This window comes from Gossypium raimondii, chromosome 9, assembly GCF_025698545.1.
Source record: "Gossypium raimondii isolate GPD5lz chromosome 9, ASM2569854v1, whole genome shotgun sequence".
Taxonomy (NCBI): domain Eukaryota; kingdom Viridiplantae; phylum Streptophyta; class Magnoliopsida; order Malvales; family Malvaceae; genus Gossypium; species Gossypium raimondii.
In genome coordinates, this window is record NC_068573.1 from 17,448,464 (window position 1) to 17,464,020 (window position 15,557).

At 34.3% G+C, this 15,557-nt stretch overlaps 1 protein-coding gene and 1 non-coding gene across 2 annotated transcripts in view; one reads left to right on the forward strand and one right to left on the reverse strand.

Annotated features, from left to right (window-relative positions):
• Nucleotides 1–9,545, reverse strand: part of LOC105798560 (ferric reduction oxidase 2) — a 35,293-nt gene extending 25,748 nt beyond the window's left edge. Inside the window, exons 1-2 of the mRNA XM_012628674.2 lie at nt 9,471–9,545; nt 9,068–9,201 (exon numbers count right to left, since the gene is read on the reverse strand). Coding sequence (XP_012484128.2) covers nt 9,068–9,201; nt 9,471–9,545 — 209 coding nt within the window. The remainder of the gene's footprint in view (nt 1–9,067; nt 9,202–9,470) is intronic.
• Nucleotides 8,924–9,030, forward strand: LOC128032958 (small nucleolar RNA R71). The gene has a single exon (XR_008189296.1). It is a non-coding gene; the product is annotated as a small nucleolar RNA R71 (small nucleolar RNA).
• Nucleotides 9,546–15,557: the final 6,012 nt, after the last annotated feature.

Below are 15,557 nucleotides of genomic sequence, written 5' to 3' on the forward strand. Positions count from 1 at the left end.
TTGTTTAGTCTCAAACTTAGCTTGTTAAGCTCACCCCGTTACCTTAACTTCTTAGGTAATGAACGAACTTAGGATCGAGATTTGCATGCAGATGTACCGTAGACTTCAGACTGAATTTCTTTATATGAATTTACTTTAATTTTATTTTTGGTCTATTTTTCTAATTATTTTTATTATTCGATTTTTGGGATTGTAAGCTATTTAAAATTGTGGTTTGTGACTGTTTGTTTTTTGGGGATTACCATGCATGCATGACACTCATACTTGGATTAGTTTTACGGATCTTGAGTATTGAAATTAGACTATGCATGATACATGGCTAAGTTAATTCTTTTTCTAAAGCAAGGATGACCATTAGGTTTTTTAAAAATTCACCTTATTCACTAATTTGACTAAAGCATAGTTGGACTAAGTAAATGGATGTTTTCCAAAGTTAACAATAGAAACCACGATTTTATAAAAGAGATTACTTGAAGGTTTTAAACTTTCGTTAGAGTAGGTTCGAACTAAGGTGTCCAATGTGGCCTTCACGATTCGGCCATAACGTCAAGGTCAGGTTCGGGAGGTTACAATGACAATGCTGCAGGATGCTATGTATTTCATCATTAGGAACACACTTCCTAATTATTTGATAAGCATAATGTTTAAACAAGAAAGGTTCATCTAATAATAGTGCTTGACGTCATGAAGAAATTTTCATCTTCTTTTACTGTTGAGATTAGGTGGTCAGCCACTTGATTCATAGTCCCTTTCCGATCTCTAAGTTCCAAGTCAAACTCTGTAGTAAAAGTATCCACCTAATCAACCTCGGCTTATTATCTTTCTTACTCATTAGATACTTAATAGTAGAATGATCTGTGTAGACTATGACCTTTATACCAACTAGATAAGAACGAAATTTATTGAACGCGAACACCAGAACCAATAATTCCTTTTTTGTGGTGATGTAATTAAGCATAATATATTGCATGTATTATTTTGTTTTTCCTTTGCCCCAAAATGGCTCCCACATCATAATCGTTGGCGTCACACATGAGTTCAAAAGGTAGTGTCCATTCCGAAGCTACTACAATCGATGTTGCTATAATTTTTTTCTTTAACTCTTCGAAGGCTACCAAACAATGTTTATCAAAATTGAAAGGTCTATTTTGCTCCAACAAAGTGCACAAAGGTTTAGATATCCTAAAAAAATCTTTAATGAATCTTTTATAAAAACTTATATGACCTAAAAAACTTCTAATACCCTTGACACTAGTGGGAGGTGGCAATTTGTTTATCACTGCAATTTTTGCTCTATCCACATCAATTTCTCTTTGCGATATCCTATGCCCCAGATCAAATTCTTTATGAACCATGGATTGACATTTTTCCCAATTTAAAATAAGATTCATTTCTTCACAACGGCACAAAACCAATTCTAGATATTTCAAGCAATCCTGAAAATCATTGCTGAACACAGAAAAATCGTCCATGAAGACTTTAAGAAAATTTTCCACCATGTCAGAGAATATGACTATCATACAACATTGAAATGTTGCTGGGGTATTACATAACTCGAATGACATCCGTTTGAACACAAAAGTACTATATGGACATGTGACAGTTTTCTAATCTTGGTCATTGGGAGCTATGGCAATCTGATTATATCCTGAATAATCATCCAAAAAGTAGTAGAAAGCTTTCCCAGCTAATCTATCCAACATCTAAACAATGAATGGTAGGGGAAAATTGTCCTTCCTAGTTGCCTTGTTAAGCTTGCGGTAATCCATACATACTCTCCATCCCGTGATAGTGCAAGTTGGTATGAGCTCATTGTTATCATTACTTACCACTGTGACACCTCCTTTCTTGGGTACACATTGTACAAGACTCACCCATGAGCTGTCTGAAATCAAGCCACAGAATAATCTCTTTCTTGACAACTTCTTTCATGATCGGATTCAGTCTTCATTTCTATTCAATGGAATTACTAGGGCCATTGTACAAATTGTACAAATTTTATGCATGGAAAATGCAGGGCTAATTCCCTTTATATTAGCCAAGGTCTATCTCAATGCCTTCTTAAATTGCCGAAGAACTTTTAACAACCTTGCCTCTTGCTTGGGTGTTAGCTTCATAAAAATTACCATAAGAAAAGTACAGTTGTCGCCCAAATAAGCATATTACAAATACTGCGGCAAAGGTTTTAACTCTAGTGTAGGAGGTTCCTCTATAAAAGGTTTTAGAGGATTGAAAGATCGATTTGATAAATCAAAAGATTCAAAATTCTTCCTTAGTCTATCCAAAACCTGCTTAGCTTCCATAAATTCATTGAATTCCTCAAAACTTACTGTATAAATCGGCTAAAGTGAGTCTTTGTCATTGTTGAAATTGTTGTGGCAAAATCTGGTGAACTTCTCCACTGCTATTTCTATCAACCTAATGGCATGTCATTCATCATTAATATTAGCACATTTCAAAGCTTTAAATACATTGAAGTTAACTTGTTGATCATTTACCCTCATAGTTAGCTCGCCTTTCTACACATCAATTAACGTCCTGCTGTAGCAAGAAAAGGTCTTCCTAGAATAATTGGCACATTTTGGTCAGCTTCACATTCTAAAATAATGAAATCCATAAGAAAGATAAATTTTTCTACTCTTACCAGCACATCTTCAATTTTATCTTCCGGATGCGCGTAGAATCGATTAGCTAGTTGTAACATAACCGTAGTAGATCTTGCTTTTCCAATTCCCAGCTTCTTGAAAATAGACATAGGCATTATATTTATACTCGCTCCTAGGTCACATAATGCCTTACCAACATAATGATTTCCAATTGAATATGGGATAGTGAAACTCCTTGGTTCCTTCAACTTTAGAGGTAATTTGTTCGTCAACATTGATGTGTGCCCTTTAGCGAGAGCAACAATCTCAAATTATCCCAATATGCACTTCTTTGACAATATATCTTTCTTAAATTTCACTTAATTGGGAATTTGCTCCAAAGCTTCTACTAGTGGTATGTTGATATGGAGTTGCTTCAATACATTAAAAATTTTTTTGAACTGAATATCCTGCTTAGAATTATGAAATCGCTGAGGAAAAGGTAGAGGTTGTAGTCTTCCAGGTTGCTAATATTGTTTTACTGTGGCATTTTTATTGACAACATGATTGATCGACTGTTTAATGTCAGAACAATAATGTGTAAGCATACACTGTCGATGCAAGTATAGTAGGCAGATATGAGTCTATTAAATATCGATCCAACGAGGATAGTTGTCTTTTGTCTATCAATGTCAATGCAATAAATAGATAGAAACTAGATAAATTGTTAGAGTAGTTGTCAAAGCAATAACTTGAAAACAATAAGATAAAATATGATAATGATAATTTGGGATCCCCAATGTGAATATTCAATAGAATACTAACTGCTCACAAGGTATAAAAGGATAGGTGTTTGCCGATGCATTAAATGGCAATGAATATCTTACCAAGCTTAACTTCTATATTTAATCTAAGACTTAAACATGCACATTAACCATACCTTTTGATGATGGAAATGGAACACTATTAAGAACAAGTGGATTAAATTCCTCTAATCCTTAAGCAACTTCTGTTGTCATGCTTGTTAGCTTGAACAGTCGCTGCACTTTCCAGTGTCAGTGACCGCAATAACATTTTCGTGCTAAAAATATTCAAACCTAAAGATTAAAAAGTAGAAGCAAGATTAAATAAAATAACATTTAACCTAGAAATCATGTGTACTTCTGTACAAACATGAAATAGAAAGTAATCACCATCGTTCAGAAAAGAAATATAAAAGAAACAAATGGAGAATACTATTCTTAGAGAATCTCAACTTGAATCATTTCATTCCCTCTTGTGTCGCACTGAGGGCTCCTAATGAAGAGCTGATTTGCGTCCCTTTCACATGGTTCACCTGTAGGAGACTTAAGCCGCCATAGCCAAAAAACTTCAAAAGATAGGTTCAAGAAGATAATACCCCCCAAAAAGCCTCATTTTTTTTATTTTCACGTGAATATTTATATTCTTCCCAAATAGCCCAGGTGTCCTTTCATCAGAATCATGCTGCCTCTGTACGTACAAGTTGGTTATACCAGACTGGACAGCGCACACATTTTTGTTCTTATTCGGACAGCTGTTAGGTGCATCGATAATTCTCGGTGCAATCTGAAAATACTCATGTAGCGACATTGGTACCAAAACATGACAAAATTAAATCTGAAAATACTCATGTAGTGACATTGGTACCAAAACATGACAAAATTAAGGATAAATAAGCTAAGATCCACTGAGTTATAAAATACAATTTACTGAACTGAAAATGCTAAAATATGTGCTAAAGATAACTAAATGGGGACAAATTAACCAATAAGTAAGGAGAAAACGTATGTTCTTTCTAGTAATATTTATTTTGCGAGCTTTAAATAGAAAAGCTTTATTTGTTTTGCGAGCTTTGAATACTCGTTTGACGTTGATTGATGATGGTTCCATTGTAGCAGAATTAAAAGCTAGACTGACATTTCTACAGTAGATTTGTGAAGCTCAGAAAAGTGACTCTAAGTTGATTGCTAAATGAGAACAGATTGAAATGACACATGATTTAAAATTTCGTGTTAGTCTAGATTGTAGTTTGTGTTTCCAAAATAGAATATGTATTTTGAGGAATTCTAACGTTATTCAGAAGATTTTACAGGAAGCTCATAGTAGTAATTTTTTATACACCCATGTAGTAACAAAATGTACGGTGATTTGGAACAAATGTATTGGTGGCTAGGTATGAAGTGAGAAATTTCAGAGTTTGTATCAAAATGTTTAATCTGTCAGCAAGTTAAAGCCGAGCATCAGGTACCTTTGGACTGTTACAACCTATTATGATTCCATAATGGAAATGGGAACGAGTTGCGATGGATTTTGTATCAGGGTTACCCTTGTCTCCGCGAAATAAAGATGCTATTTGGGTTATAGTTGATCGTTTAACTAAATCTGCACATTTCATTCTAGTATGTACGGATTATTCACTTGATACGTTGACAGAACTATACGTTTCTGAGATTGTTAGACTGCGTGGTGTGCCAATGTCTATTATCTCCGATAGAGATTCACAGTTTACTTATCGATTTTGGAGTAAATTGCATGAAGCTTTGGGTACTCGACTACATTTCAATATAACATTCCATGTATAGACCGATGGTCAGTTTGAGTGAGTGATACAGGTACTTAAAGATATGCTCCGTTATTGTATTTTAGAGTTTGAGAGTAGCTAGGAGAAATTTCTTCCGTTGGTTGAGTTTGCATAAAATAATAGTTATCATGTGAGTATTAAAATGGCGCTGTATGAAGCTTTGTATGGTCGAAAATGTAGAACTCCATTATACTGGACTGGGTGAGAAAAACATATTTGGTGTTGATTTGATTCAGGAAACTGAAGAAAAAGTCAAAGTAATTCGTGATTGTTTGACAGCTGCTTTTGATTGTCATAAATTATATTCAGATTTGAACAGAAAAGACATTGAATTTCAAGTCAGCGACAGAGTGTTCTTAAAAGTATCGCTTTGGAGAACAGTTTTCCATTTTGGTCAAAAAGGAAAACTTATTCCAGAATTCATTGGGTCGTATGAGATTACTGAAAGAATTGGGTTAGTAACTTACCGTTTAGATTTACCATCTAAGTTGGATAAAATACACAATGTATTGCACGTGTTGATGTTACGGAAGTATCGATCAGACCATTCACATGTGATTTCACCTATTGATGTTGAGATTCTGCCAGATATATCATACAATGAAGAATCGATTAGAATTTTAGCTCAGAAAGTTAAATAGTTAGGGAATACGCTTATTGCTTTAGTTAAAGTTCTTTGGAAATGTCATGGATTCATGAAAGCTACTTGGGAGCCAGAAGAAGCTATGAAAGTGCAATACCCAAACTTATTTTCTGGTAAGTTTTTCGGGGATGAAAATTCCTTTAGGGGGAGAGTTGTAACAACCCATTTTTAGTGGTGTTAGAAACATTGGTCTTGGGACCACAATTCTGACGACTGAGTTATTATTTTAATATTTATTTAAATTCTATGAGATTATATTAGGGTCATATTAAAGTTTCGTAAAGAAAATTTGAAATTTAAATGGTTAATTAGGTAAAAAGGAGTAAATCGTAAATGTTGCAAAAGTGGGTTTCTATTAGTTAAAAGGGCTAAATGGCTATGGAAAGGAACTTTAATGTACTTAGATGGTAAATATACCATAATTAAGTTAGTAGATAGTTATGGACAAGGTTTAATTGAAGTTTTTAATTAATGGTATGGGTAAAATTGTAAAATAGTAAATAAACATAAACTTAATTAAGTGAAAATCATCATCTTCTTCATTTTTGTTGTTTCAAAACTAAAACCTCCATTTTTGAGAGGAAAAAATATTCGGCCAAGCTCCTTTTGATGCATGATCAGTGATTTTGATCTCGTTTTTCATGATTTTTGTGTTTTTGAACTCATTTTAGTTTAATCTAGCTAGCCTGTGGATTAATTTGCAAAAAAATGTTAAAGGTTCAGGGACTAGTCATGGTTGAGCTTTAATATGTTTTGAAGTTATTTGATAGATTATTAATCTTGGTTGTTAAATAAACTTATTTTGTTAAGTGATTTTTGATGAATTTTGAAATATGGATTAAGTTGTTTAAAGTGTAAATCCATGGGTTTTGTTGTGAATTGTTGGTAATTATGGGTTGTTCCTAGGTCCCTTGTAGCATTGGTTAATATGAATTTAGGTTAAAATGATTAATATTCAAGTTATGAGCTTAAGGACTAAATTATATAATGTTAAAATATTAGGGTAATTTCATAATTTTTCATAAATATGAATTATTGATTGAGCTGAATACTTGAAGTACTTAATTGAATGAAATTATTTATTTAGATCAAGATAAACAACAACCAGATTTAAATCGAGGAAAGGCGAAAGCTTTTGATTAGTTTCAAATTCTACTTCTGTAACCATAGTTATTGCGGTAAGTTCGTATGAATCATAATCATATTAATGGTAGCTAAATTGATTATTTACTATATTGTGTTAATATAAACGGACTTGAAAATGGTTATGTATCGATGTTAATATAAACAGACTTGAAAATGCTTATGTATCGATGTTTTGTGTAATTGACAGATAACGAATCCTGTTTGAACCTTAATAATTTTTAGGATATGAATGTCATGTCATTAGGGATTTCATGTTTTGGGTACTGGTCTTGAATGTCCTACCGATGGCTGAGGTCCTGTAGTTGTTGCGGATTCTCCATAGTTTGTGTGAGCAGCATCGTGTAGCTAACATTTTGACCCACAATTCATGTGAGCAGGCCCATTTTACAGCTCATGTGAGCACTATTAAAAAGGAAAGGTTACGGTTATATAGAAAGGCACACTACGTGTGAGCATTCCCGAGTATCTGATGTAATTCTTGATGGTTCAACGGGTAAGTATAGGAAATGGCATGGTAAGTATAAAATTGAAATGGTTCATGAGCTTATGAAAAGGTTGATGAGTTAAATGATGTGTATATGAAATCTACTTACTATATGATTGTACTCATATGTGTCATGGATGAACCTACTAACTTGTGAGTTTGATTGTGCTTGTAGAGACTTTTATTAAGCTTATGATCTTGGTAGTGATATTATGCTTATTCTATAGTTTGTGCTAAAGAAATGTTAAGTTATGTTTGAGTTTATATGAGCTTACTAAACACTAGTTGCTTACGTAGTTACTTTCTTTTGTTTCGTAGATTGTCAGAACTTCGACTGGTTAGAAGCTTACCGGAGATCTATCACACCATCAAACAACCATTTCGGTAGGTTTTGAGTATTTTGGCCAAGGTTATAAATGGCATGTATAGGACCTTTTGTAATGGTAGTTCATGAATGTGTTAATGGTTGATTTGGTATGTATATGTTTTTCAAGTTTAAGTTTGGTTTGATGGACTTTTAATGCCATGGCAAGTTAAGTCATTTTTGGCACTTTTATGTACTTGAAATACATGATCCTTGTTGGTATGCTTGTGATGATATGTAAATGGTTATATGTGATGTTACTTGGTAGTTAAAGAAACTAGGTTCTATGCTTGAAATGTAGCTATATTGCTTTGATTTGATCATTGATATTTTGATATGAATGTGGTGCCTTTTAATGGCATATTGGTTAGATGAAATATGATGTCAAAATGGTATGTGTCTAAGTGTTTGAATGATGCTTAGGTCTATTGAATGTGTGCACAAATGGAATGGTTGGATAGGTATGCTTTGGCCTTGAAATGGATTGAATTAGGGTCAAATTATGGAGCACATGACTTGGGACATGGGCTGTCACACGGTTGTGTGTCACTTGTAAATTGTTAGTGTATCAAGTCAGTGTGTTCCACAGGATAGCACACAACCTGCGACACAACTGTATGTCACAACTAGGAGAGTTACACGGTCTGGCACACGGCCTGTGACAACGCTGTGTGACCTAACTCAGTGAGTTACACGGGTTGAGACACGGGCTGGAACACGGCCGTGTGTCCCTTTATTGATTGTTACACGGCCTGGCCACACAGCCAAGTGACCCCTATTTTCAAATTTTGTAACTTTTCTCATATCTTCTGAATTGTTTCAAATTAGTCCCAAATTGCTTCTAAACTATTTTTAGGGCCTTGAAAGCTCGAGTTAAGGCCTAAATGCATATGTTCGATAGATTTTTAATGAGATTTATTTAATTAAAGTTAAATGATTCGATTGAGATGGTTTGATGTTAAATGTTATTCTGATTGTTCGGTAATTCTCTGTAACCCTAATTCGGCGATGGAGACGGGTTAGGGGTGTTACATAAACTACCATCCTCATATGCGCATTCAACCCATTATAGAATATCTCCATCTGAGTCCAGAGTTGAAATCCATGTATCAAACATTTCCTAATTAAGTCTTTAAATTGTTTCCAAGCTTCATATAGTGTTTCATCCTCTGATTGTCGAAAAGATGTGATGTCATTTCTAAGCTTGGCATTCATATTTGGTGGATTATACAATATCAAAAACCTTTGGCAAAGATCATTCCATGATACAACTATTCCAGACAGTAAAGCATTCAGCCATGCTCTCGTACGACCTCTTAAAGAATATGGAAATAGTTTAAGTCGCAGAGCATCTTCAAGGACACCCTGTTGTCTAAACTAGTCAAAGACTTCTAGAAAGAGTGTTAAATGCAGTCTTGGATCTTCAGTAGTAATCCACTAACTTGTCATACTGTTTGTAACATCTAAAACATTATCAGTTTCAGCTCGAATTGCTAAGCTTGAATTTGTGGTGTGACTATCCCTAGATTCAGATCATCCAAAATTGGCACATGCTCTCAGATTGGTTTGTCTCGGTCATTTATCACCCTACGAACAGAAGGATTAGCGTATTAACTATTCAGATTATCATTCGGACTAGGTATCACCCTATGGACAGGAGGATTAACATCCTGACCATTCGGATTATCATTCATACCAGAATCATTCCCATTCCTAGCCATTTTTTGCAGTTCGTTCCACCTTTTTCATAAAGTTCTTTAAATCTTTGTGTAAAAATGATGTTTTTTGTTAGCAGGAATGCCTCTTCACATGCACTGATGGCAAACCTGTAGAAATTAAATTAAACTAGGTTAAATAAAACTAATGGAATTAATTAAAATAACCATACCAAATTACACCAATTTGTCGATCCTCGGCAACAATGCCGAAAACTTGTCACGTGTGAATATGATATGCGAATTGGGAAGTATAAACATTGGATCAAGTAATAAAGTGATAAGTAAGATCGTCTCCACAAGGGATCAGATGGTATAAAAGTGATCAAGTTATTATAATGAATTATGATTATTGATATGACAAACAAAGATAAGTATGCAGTGGACTTTAGAGGAATAATAAGGTGTGTTAAATGTGTACTGCCTAATACTGGAAAATGCTCAAGCAAAGTAGGAGTAAAAATGCAATGGCAATTACGAGAATAACTACGTGAATAATGTGTAACGAACAAGTAAAAAACTAAATATGTTATGGCAAGAAGCTATGGCAAAGGATAGAGGATATACGATGTTTATTTGAAAGGTCAGGATTACTAAGAATCTACCTTTCCTATCAATAATGCCTCTATGAAATCATACTCAATCTACTGCTTGGAAGAATTCTAAAGTGGTCTGCTTCTTTCGAGAGCAAAACCTCAAGTTACCTTGCCTCAAGCGATATATGTCTATACGCCTTAAACGTGGTATCCTGCACTGTTTTGTTTTTTTTCCATATGAACGTTTCTCTATGTCTAGAGTCTACTACAAGTATCGGTCGAGTACTTGTTCATATCATTCAATTTTAGTCAAACTAATCCAACCTTTTTTGAATTTGATTAGTTTATGGGCATGTTGCACAGTCGTCTATGTCTAGGGGCTGCACGCATACAATTCAAAACTTAAAAAAATTAAATGAAACAGTAAATTAATTTAGATCTATGCTTCAACCATTAAAGAAAGTAAAGGTTTCATCATGTAATCCCAACCCTGTGAGTTTTAGTTCATGGGCTAGCAAGGAAAATTCAAAACCAAAATATCATCCAACATCATTTTAATCAAATTAATTCATGGGAGAAAAAATTAAGAAAGAATGGAAGAACTTTGGGAAAATGGCTTCTGCCAAACCAATCCATAATCCAACATCATAGTTTGTTGTGGTGGCTGAGAGGTATTGCCTTTGGTTTACTCTTTATGTCTCTACTCAGCCGCTACCCTCTATTTTTGCTTATCGATCTCCCTTCTTTAGGTTTTCCTTCTTTGGCTTTTTTGTAAGCTTTTCTTCCTAGGGTAAATCCAATAGCCCACGATATATTTTCTTCTTTTTTAGATAGATTTTTCTGGTACAAGTAGAGTTAGGCTGAGACTAGTATGTGTTGAGTGTTGACTTGGTCATCTTCCTAGAACTGCCACGGCATAGAAGGTGGCAAACTGTTCAACCTTTTACCTCGACAAACCTTCATTCCTTTATTTCTTTCTTCATATCATGCAGCTGCCAAATCACCAAACACAACCCTTCCACACACAATTAAAAGTACCTAGAATTTAAAAATAGTCCAAGCTCCTAATGCAATGATAAAAATACTAATGAAATGTCTTAAAATACCACTAAATGTACCCAAGTATAAGAAATTAGCCAGGTCTAAAGACATGAAATATAATTATTTTCAAGAGTTATCACTCATCCATACATGTATTTGAAGGTTCAATGGATGAAACAAATAGCCATTTACACCTCCCTTGGTCGATGCATGAACCTAGTTGAATAGTGATTTTCTTCCTAGGTCATTGAATCGTCCTTAAATCTTCCCAATGCATACACCTTCATTTACTAGCTCTATTCCATGCGTTTAGACATGTATGTATCCCTCTAATATATTGATTTGGCTGGGAATACGAAGGGTCACCAAGCTTGCATTTTACCTAGTTGATGTTTCTATTTGTAGCCGAATAGTCCCTTGTACCTTACAAGATTGTATGGCTGGCCATGTACCTAATAAACAAGATATAAATAAACTAAAAATGAAGCATGAAACCATTAATAAAACTTAAGTAACATAGACATATAAGTAGCACACAAAATCAATATAAGTAACACAAACATAATCAATCATATAATATAAACTAAGATAAGATGTGAACATAAAATTCAATACTTAAGAAAGTCTTAATAATGAAATAGATAAAGAAGTAAACTAAGTAATCCATAATGGCCAAATAGACAATCCAATCCCAATTGAACATTCATTCGATCACTTGAATAACATGAATCATCCTTGAACTTGGGCATCTTAGATTTTTTCCCAAAGATTTGAACAGACCAAGTATGCTTCACTCGACCCTTTTCCTTGATCTCAGCCCAATCAAATTCTTGTAGATGGGTCAAGGCATTTGTGGACACACCTTGTAAAGTTGGCCCGATCACTTTCAATTTCTTAATTTTACCATTTGGACATGACCCAATTAGATAAATCCCTAGCAATCTTGACCCAAATGTATCCTTGGTCACGTTCTTGCTTCTTGGCCAATGTAACGTCCTCAAAATCACATTATTTCCTCTCATTTTGTTTAATTTCATGTCAAATTGTTGAAACAATTTAGTTTATTGTTATTGAAATCCAAGTTCACCATTGCAAATGCATTTTCTTCCTTGAGTTTTAATATATTCCTTCAGCCTCAACTAGAATTTTTTTCTCAATTAAACTTTCCAAAAGATGCATTTTTCAACACATGGCTATCCATAAAAAGTCCTAATATACCAATATGATTCTAGTTAGTTAAATGATACAAGCTTTGTTTCAAATTTCCAAGTCTTTCATGCTTAGACCACCTTCAGACTTTGGAGTGCTAATTTAATCCCAAAAAAACCTAGCACAAATCTGGTTAATCTCCTTTATTCATTTAGGTAGAAAAATTGCCTACACCACTAACATAGACTTCATTTTTAGAAGAATTAAGTTGAAGAATCAAATGAAAGTAAATGTGAAACAAAATTTTCCAATTTTCAACAACTAAATCATCATTACCCTTACAAAAAATCAAAAGCATCATCTACATATCATATATTACTTGAATGAATTCTATGAAACTTGGGTTGGAAACCAAAGACACCAATCCTAGAAGCCACATTTACAATTTTTGAGAGGATGTACATTGAGATAGCAAAAATGATCACCCTACCTTACTCTCTTAGCTCCTTTGAAGTATTCAACTAAGCCCTCATTCAATGTAATAGGGAACCATGGGGTAGTAACACAGATCCTAATCCAATTGATGATTTCCAACTACTAATGCCCCATAGGCTGAGGAGCAAAAGGAGGAATCTGCCTGATGTGGGGCTCGCGTTTGATTAGCTAGTTGGTGAGGCAATAGTTTACCAAGGCAATGATGAATAATTGGTCCAAGAGGATGATAAGCTACACTAGGACTGAGACACAGGCCAAACTCCTACGGGAGGCAGCAGTGGGGAATTTTCTACAATGGCCGAAAGCTTGACGGAGTAATGCCGCGTGGAGGTAGAAGGCTTACGGGTCGTGAACTTTTTTTCTTGAAGAAGAAGTAATGACGGTATCTAGGGAATAAGCATCGACTAAATTTGTGCCAACAGCTATGGTAATACAGAGGATGCAAGCGTTGTCCAGAATGATTGGCCGTAAAGAGTCTGTAGGTGGCTTTTTAAGTCCACTGTCAAATCTCAGGGCTCAGCCCTGGACAGGTGGTGAAAACTACCAACCTGGAGTATGGTAGAGGTAGAGGGAATTTCCCGTGGAGCGGTGAAATACGTAGAGATTAGAAAGAACACCAATGGCGAAAGCACTCTGCTGAGTCGACACTAATACTTAGAGACGAAAGCTAGGGGCGTGAATGGGATTAGATACCCTAGTAGTCCTAGCTATAAATGATGTATACTAGGTGCTGTGCATATTGACCCGTGCAGTGTTGTAGCTAACGTGTTAAGTATCTCACCTGGGGAGTACGTTCGTAAGAATGAAACTCAAAGGAATTGATAGGGGCTCGCACAAGCGGCGGAGCATGTGGTTTAATTCGATGCAAAGTGAAGAACTTTACCATCTTGTATATCTAAATAAAAACATATCTATAAAAATATATAGATAATAGAATAGGCTCAATCCTTTTAGTAAAAGATTGGGCCGAGTTTAATTGTAATTCAATAAACAGACAATAAATATTGGATTACAAAGTTTCCCTTGCTTCGAATACAAATTTGATTTATCAAGCTAGTTTATCTAATTTATCCACTACGTTGAATTCAAATTTGATCGCCTTCCATACTTCACAAGCAACAGCTAGTTCAAGACTTTATTTGCTAGCCTCGCGAATAATTTCATTACCCTCATGGGCGCTTGGAGAACATTCAAAAATAAATGCCCAGCTTAATGAGTCAAATGCTTTCTTCAAATCAACCTTTAATGCACATATTGGAGAAGAAGATCCCCTCCTATACTCTTTAACCAGCTCATGCGCTAAAACAACACAAGTAAAGAAATTATCATTTTTTTTACTTTTTAAGGGTTATTCTAACATGTAGATTTTAATAACACAAGTAAAGCTTAAATAAATTACATGCATCAATTTCTTTTGGAACATTTTCAAATATTTATAGTGTTCCAATAACTATAAATGAAAGAGTGTAATATCTTTTGGTTATTGATCAAGAGTTATATCACTTGATTTTTGACAATGAATTATAACTATACAAACAATATTACTTGAATAGTTATGAGATATTAGTTGAATAACATGTCTTTTTAAAGATGTGATTATTCGAAAAGACACCTACTGAAAGTTATGTCTCTATGAAGAGACATGAGAGTTCGTATGAATAGGAGTGAGATTTCATTTTGAATATATACCAAAAAATTCTCAAAAGTTCTTTTTGTCCTTCCTCCATATTCTACTATTATGAGATTGTTCTGTAAAGAATTACTACGAAATTTCTTTATAGAAATTGATTTTATTGTTATACTCTACTTAATGCTTAGTGGACTATTTTTGTCAATGCAAAACACAAAATAGTCACTAGGCTTCATTGTATCCTTGAGGTTCATTTGCTTGAAACACATCTGCATATCAAGTATAGGTGGGGTGAATAGAACCTTAAAGATAGTAGTTTGACACACACGCCTTGGAGCCTTGTCCTATTGCTCCATTTTTCAGTTTTAGTTCTTGTTCATGTTCTATTTGTGGGTTCGAGATTTTCCTCACCGAAGTGCTACGTTAACAATTTTAAGGTTCTATTCATTTTCATGATGGCTACTACAACATTAAAATTGGAATACTAAGGGAGTTGGCTTCCAACTTTATCAAGCTTGATGGGTTTGATGGTGACAATTTTCGGTGATTGTAGAAAAAAATGTACTTTTTACTATAAACTTTAAAGATTGCTTATGTTTTGGATACTTCAAAATCTGACGAGAACGAAAACAAATCAATTTCCACAACCTAAGTAAGGAAAAAATGGGACAATGTTTATTACAAGTGTATAGATTACATATTGAATGGTTTATCTGATGGTTTGTTCGACACCTACAAAAATGAGGTCACCGCTGAGGAACTATAGGACAAATTGGAGACAAGATACATGACTGAAGATGCTACAAGTGAGGAATTTCTTGTTAGTTGTTTCTATAATTATCAAATGATTGATGGCCATTCTATTATGGAGTAATTTCGTGATATTGAAAAAATGTTAAGTCAATTTAAGCAATATGATGTGAAAATCGATGAATGATTGTTGTATTCTCCATTATAGACAAACTTCTTAATCTTGGAAAGACTTTACAAGAAGTATAAAACATAAGAAAGATGAAATATCTCTTGAGACTTTGGCAAATCATCTTCATATTGAAGAATTTCGAAAGCAAGATCAGAACCTAGATTCTAAAAATGTCAAAGTACATGTTACAAAGGAAGTACAGACTACTAAACCATCAAAGAGAAAGTTCAAACAAATAGTTAGAG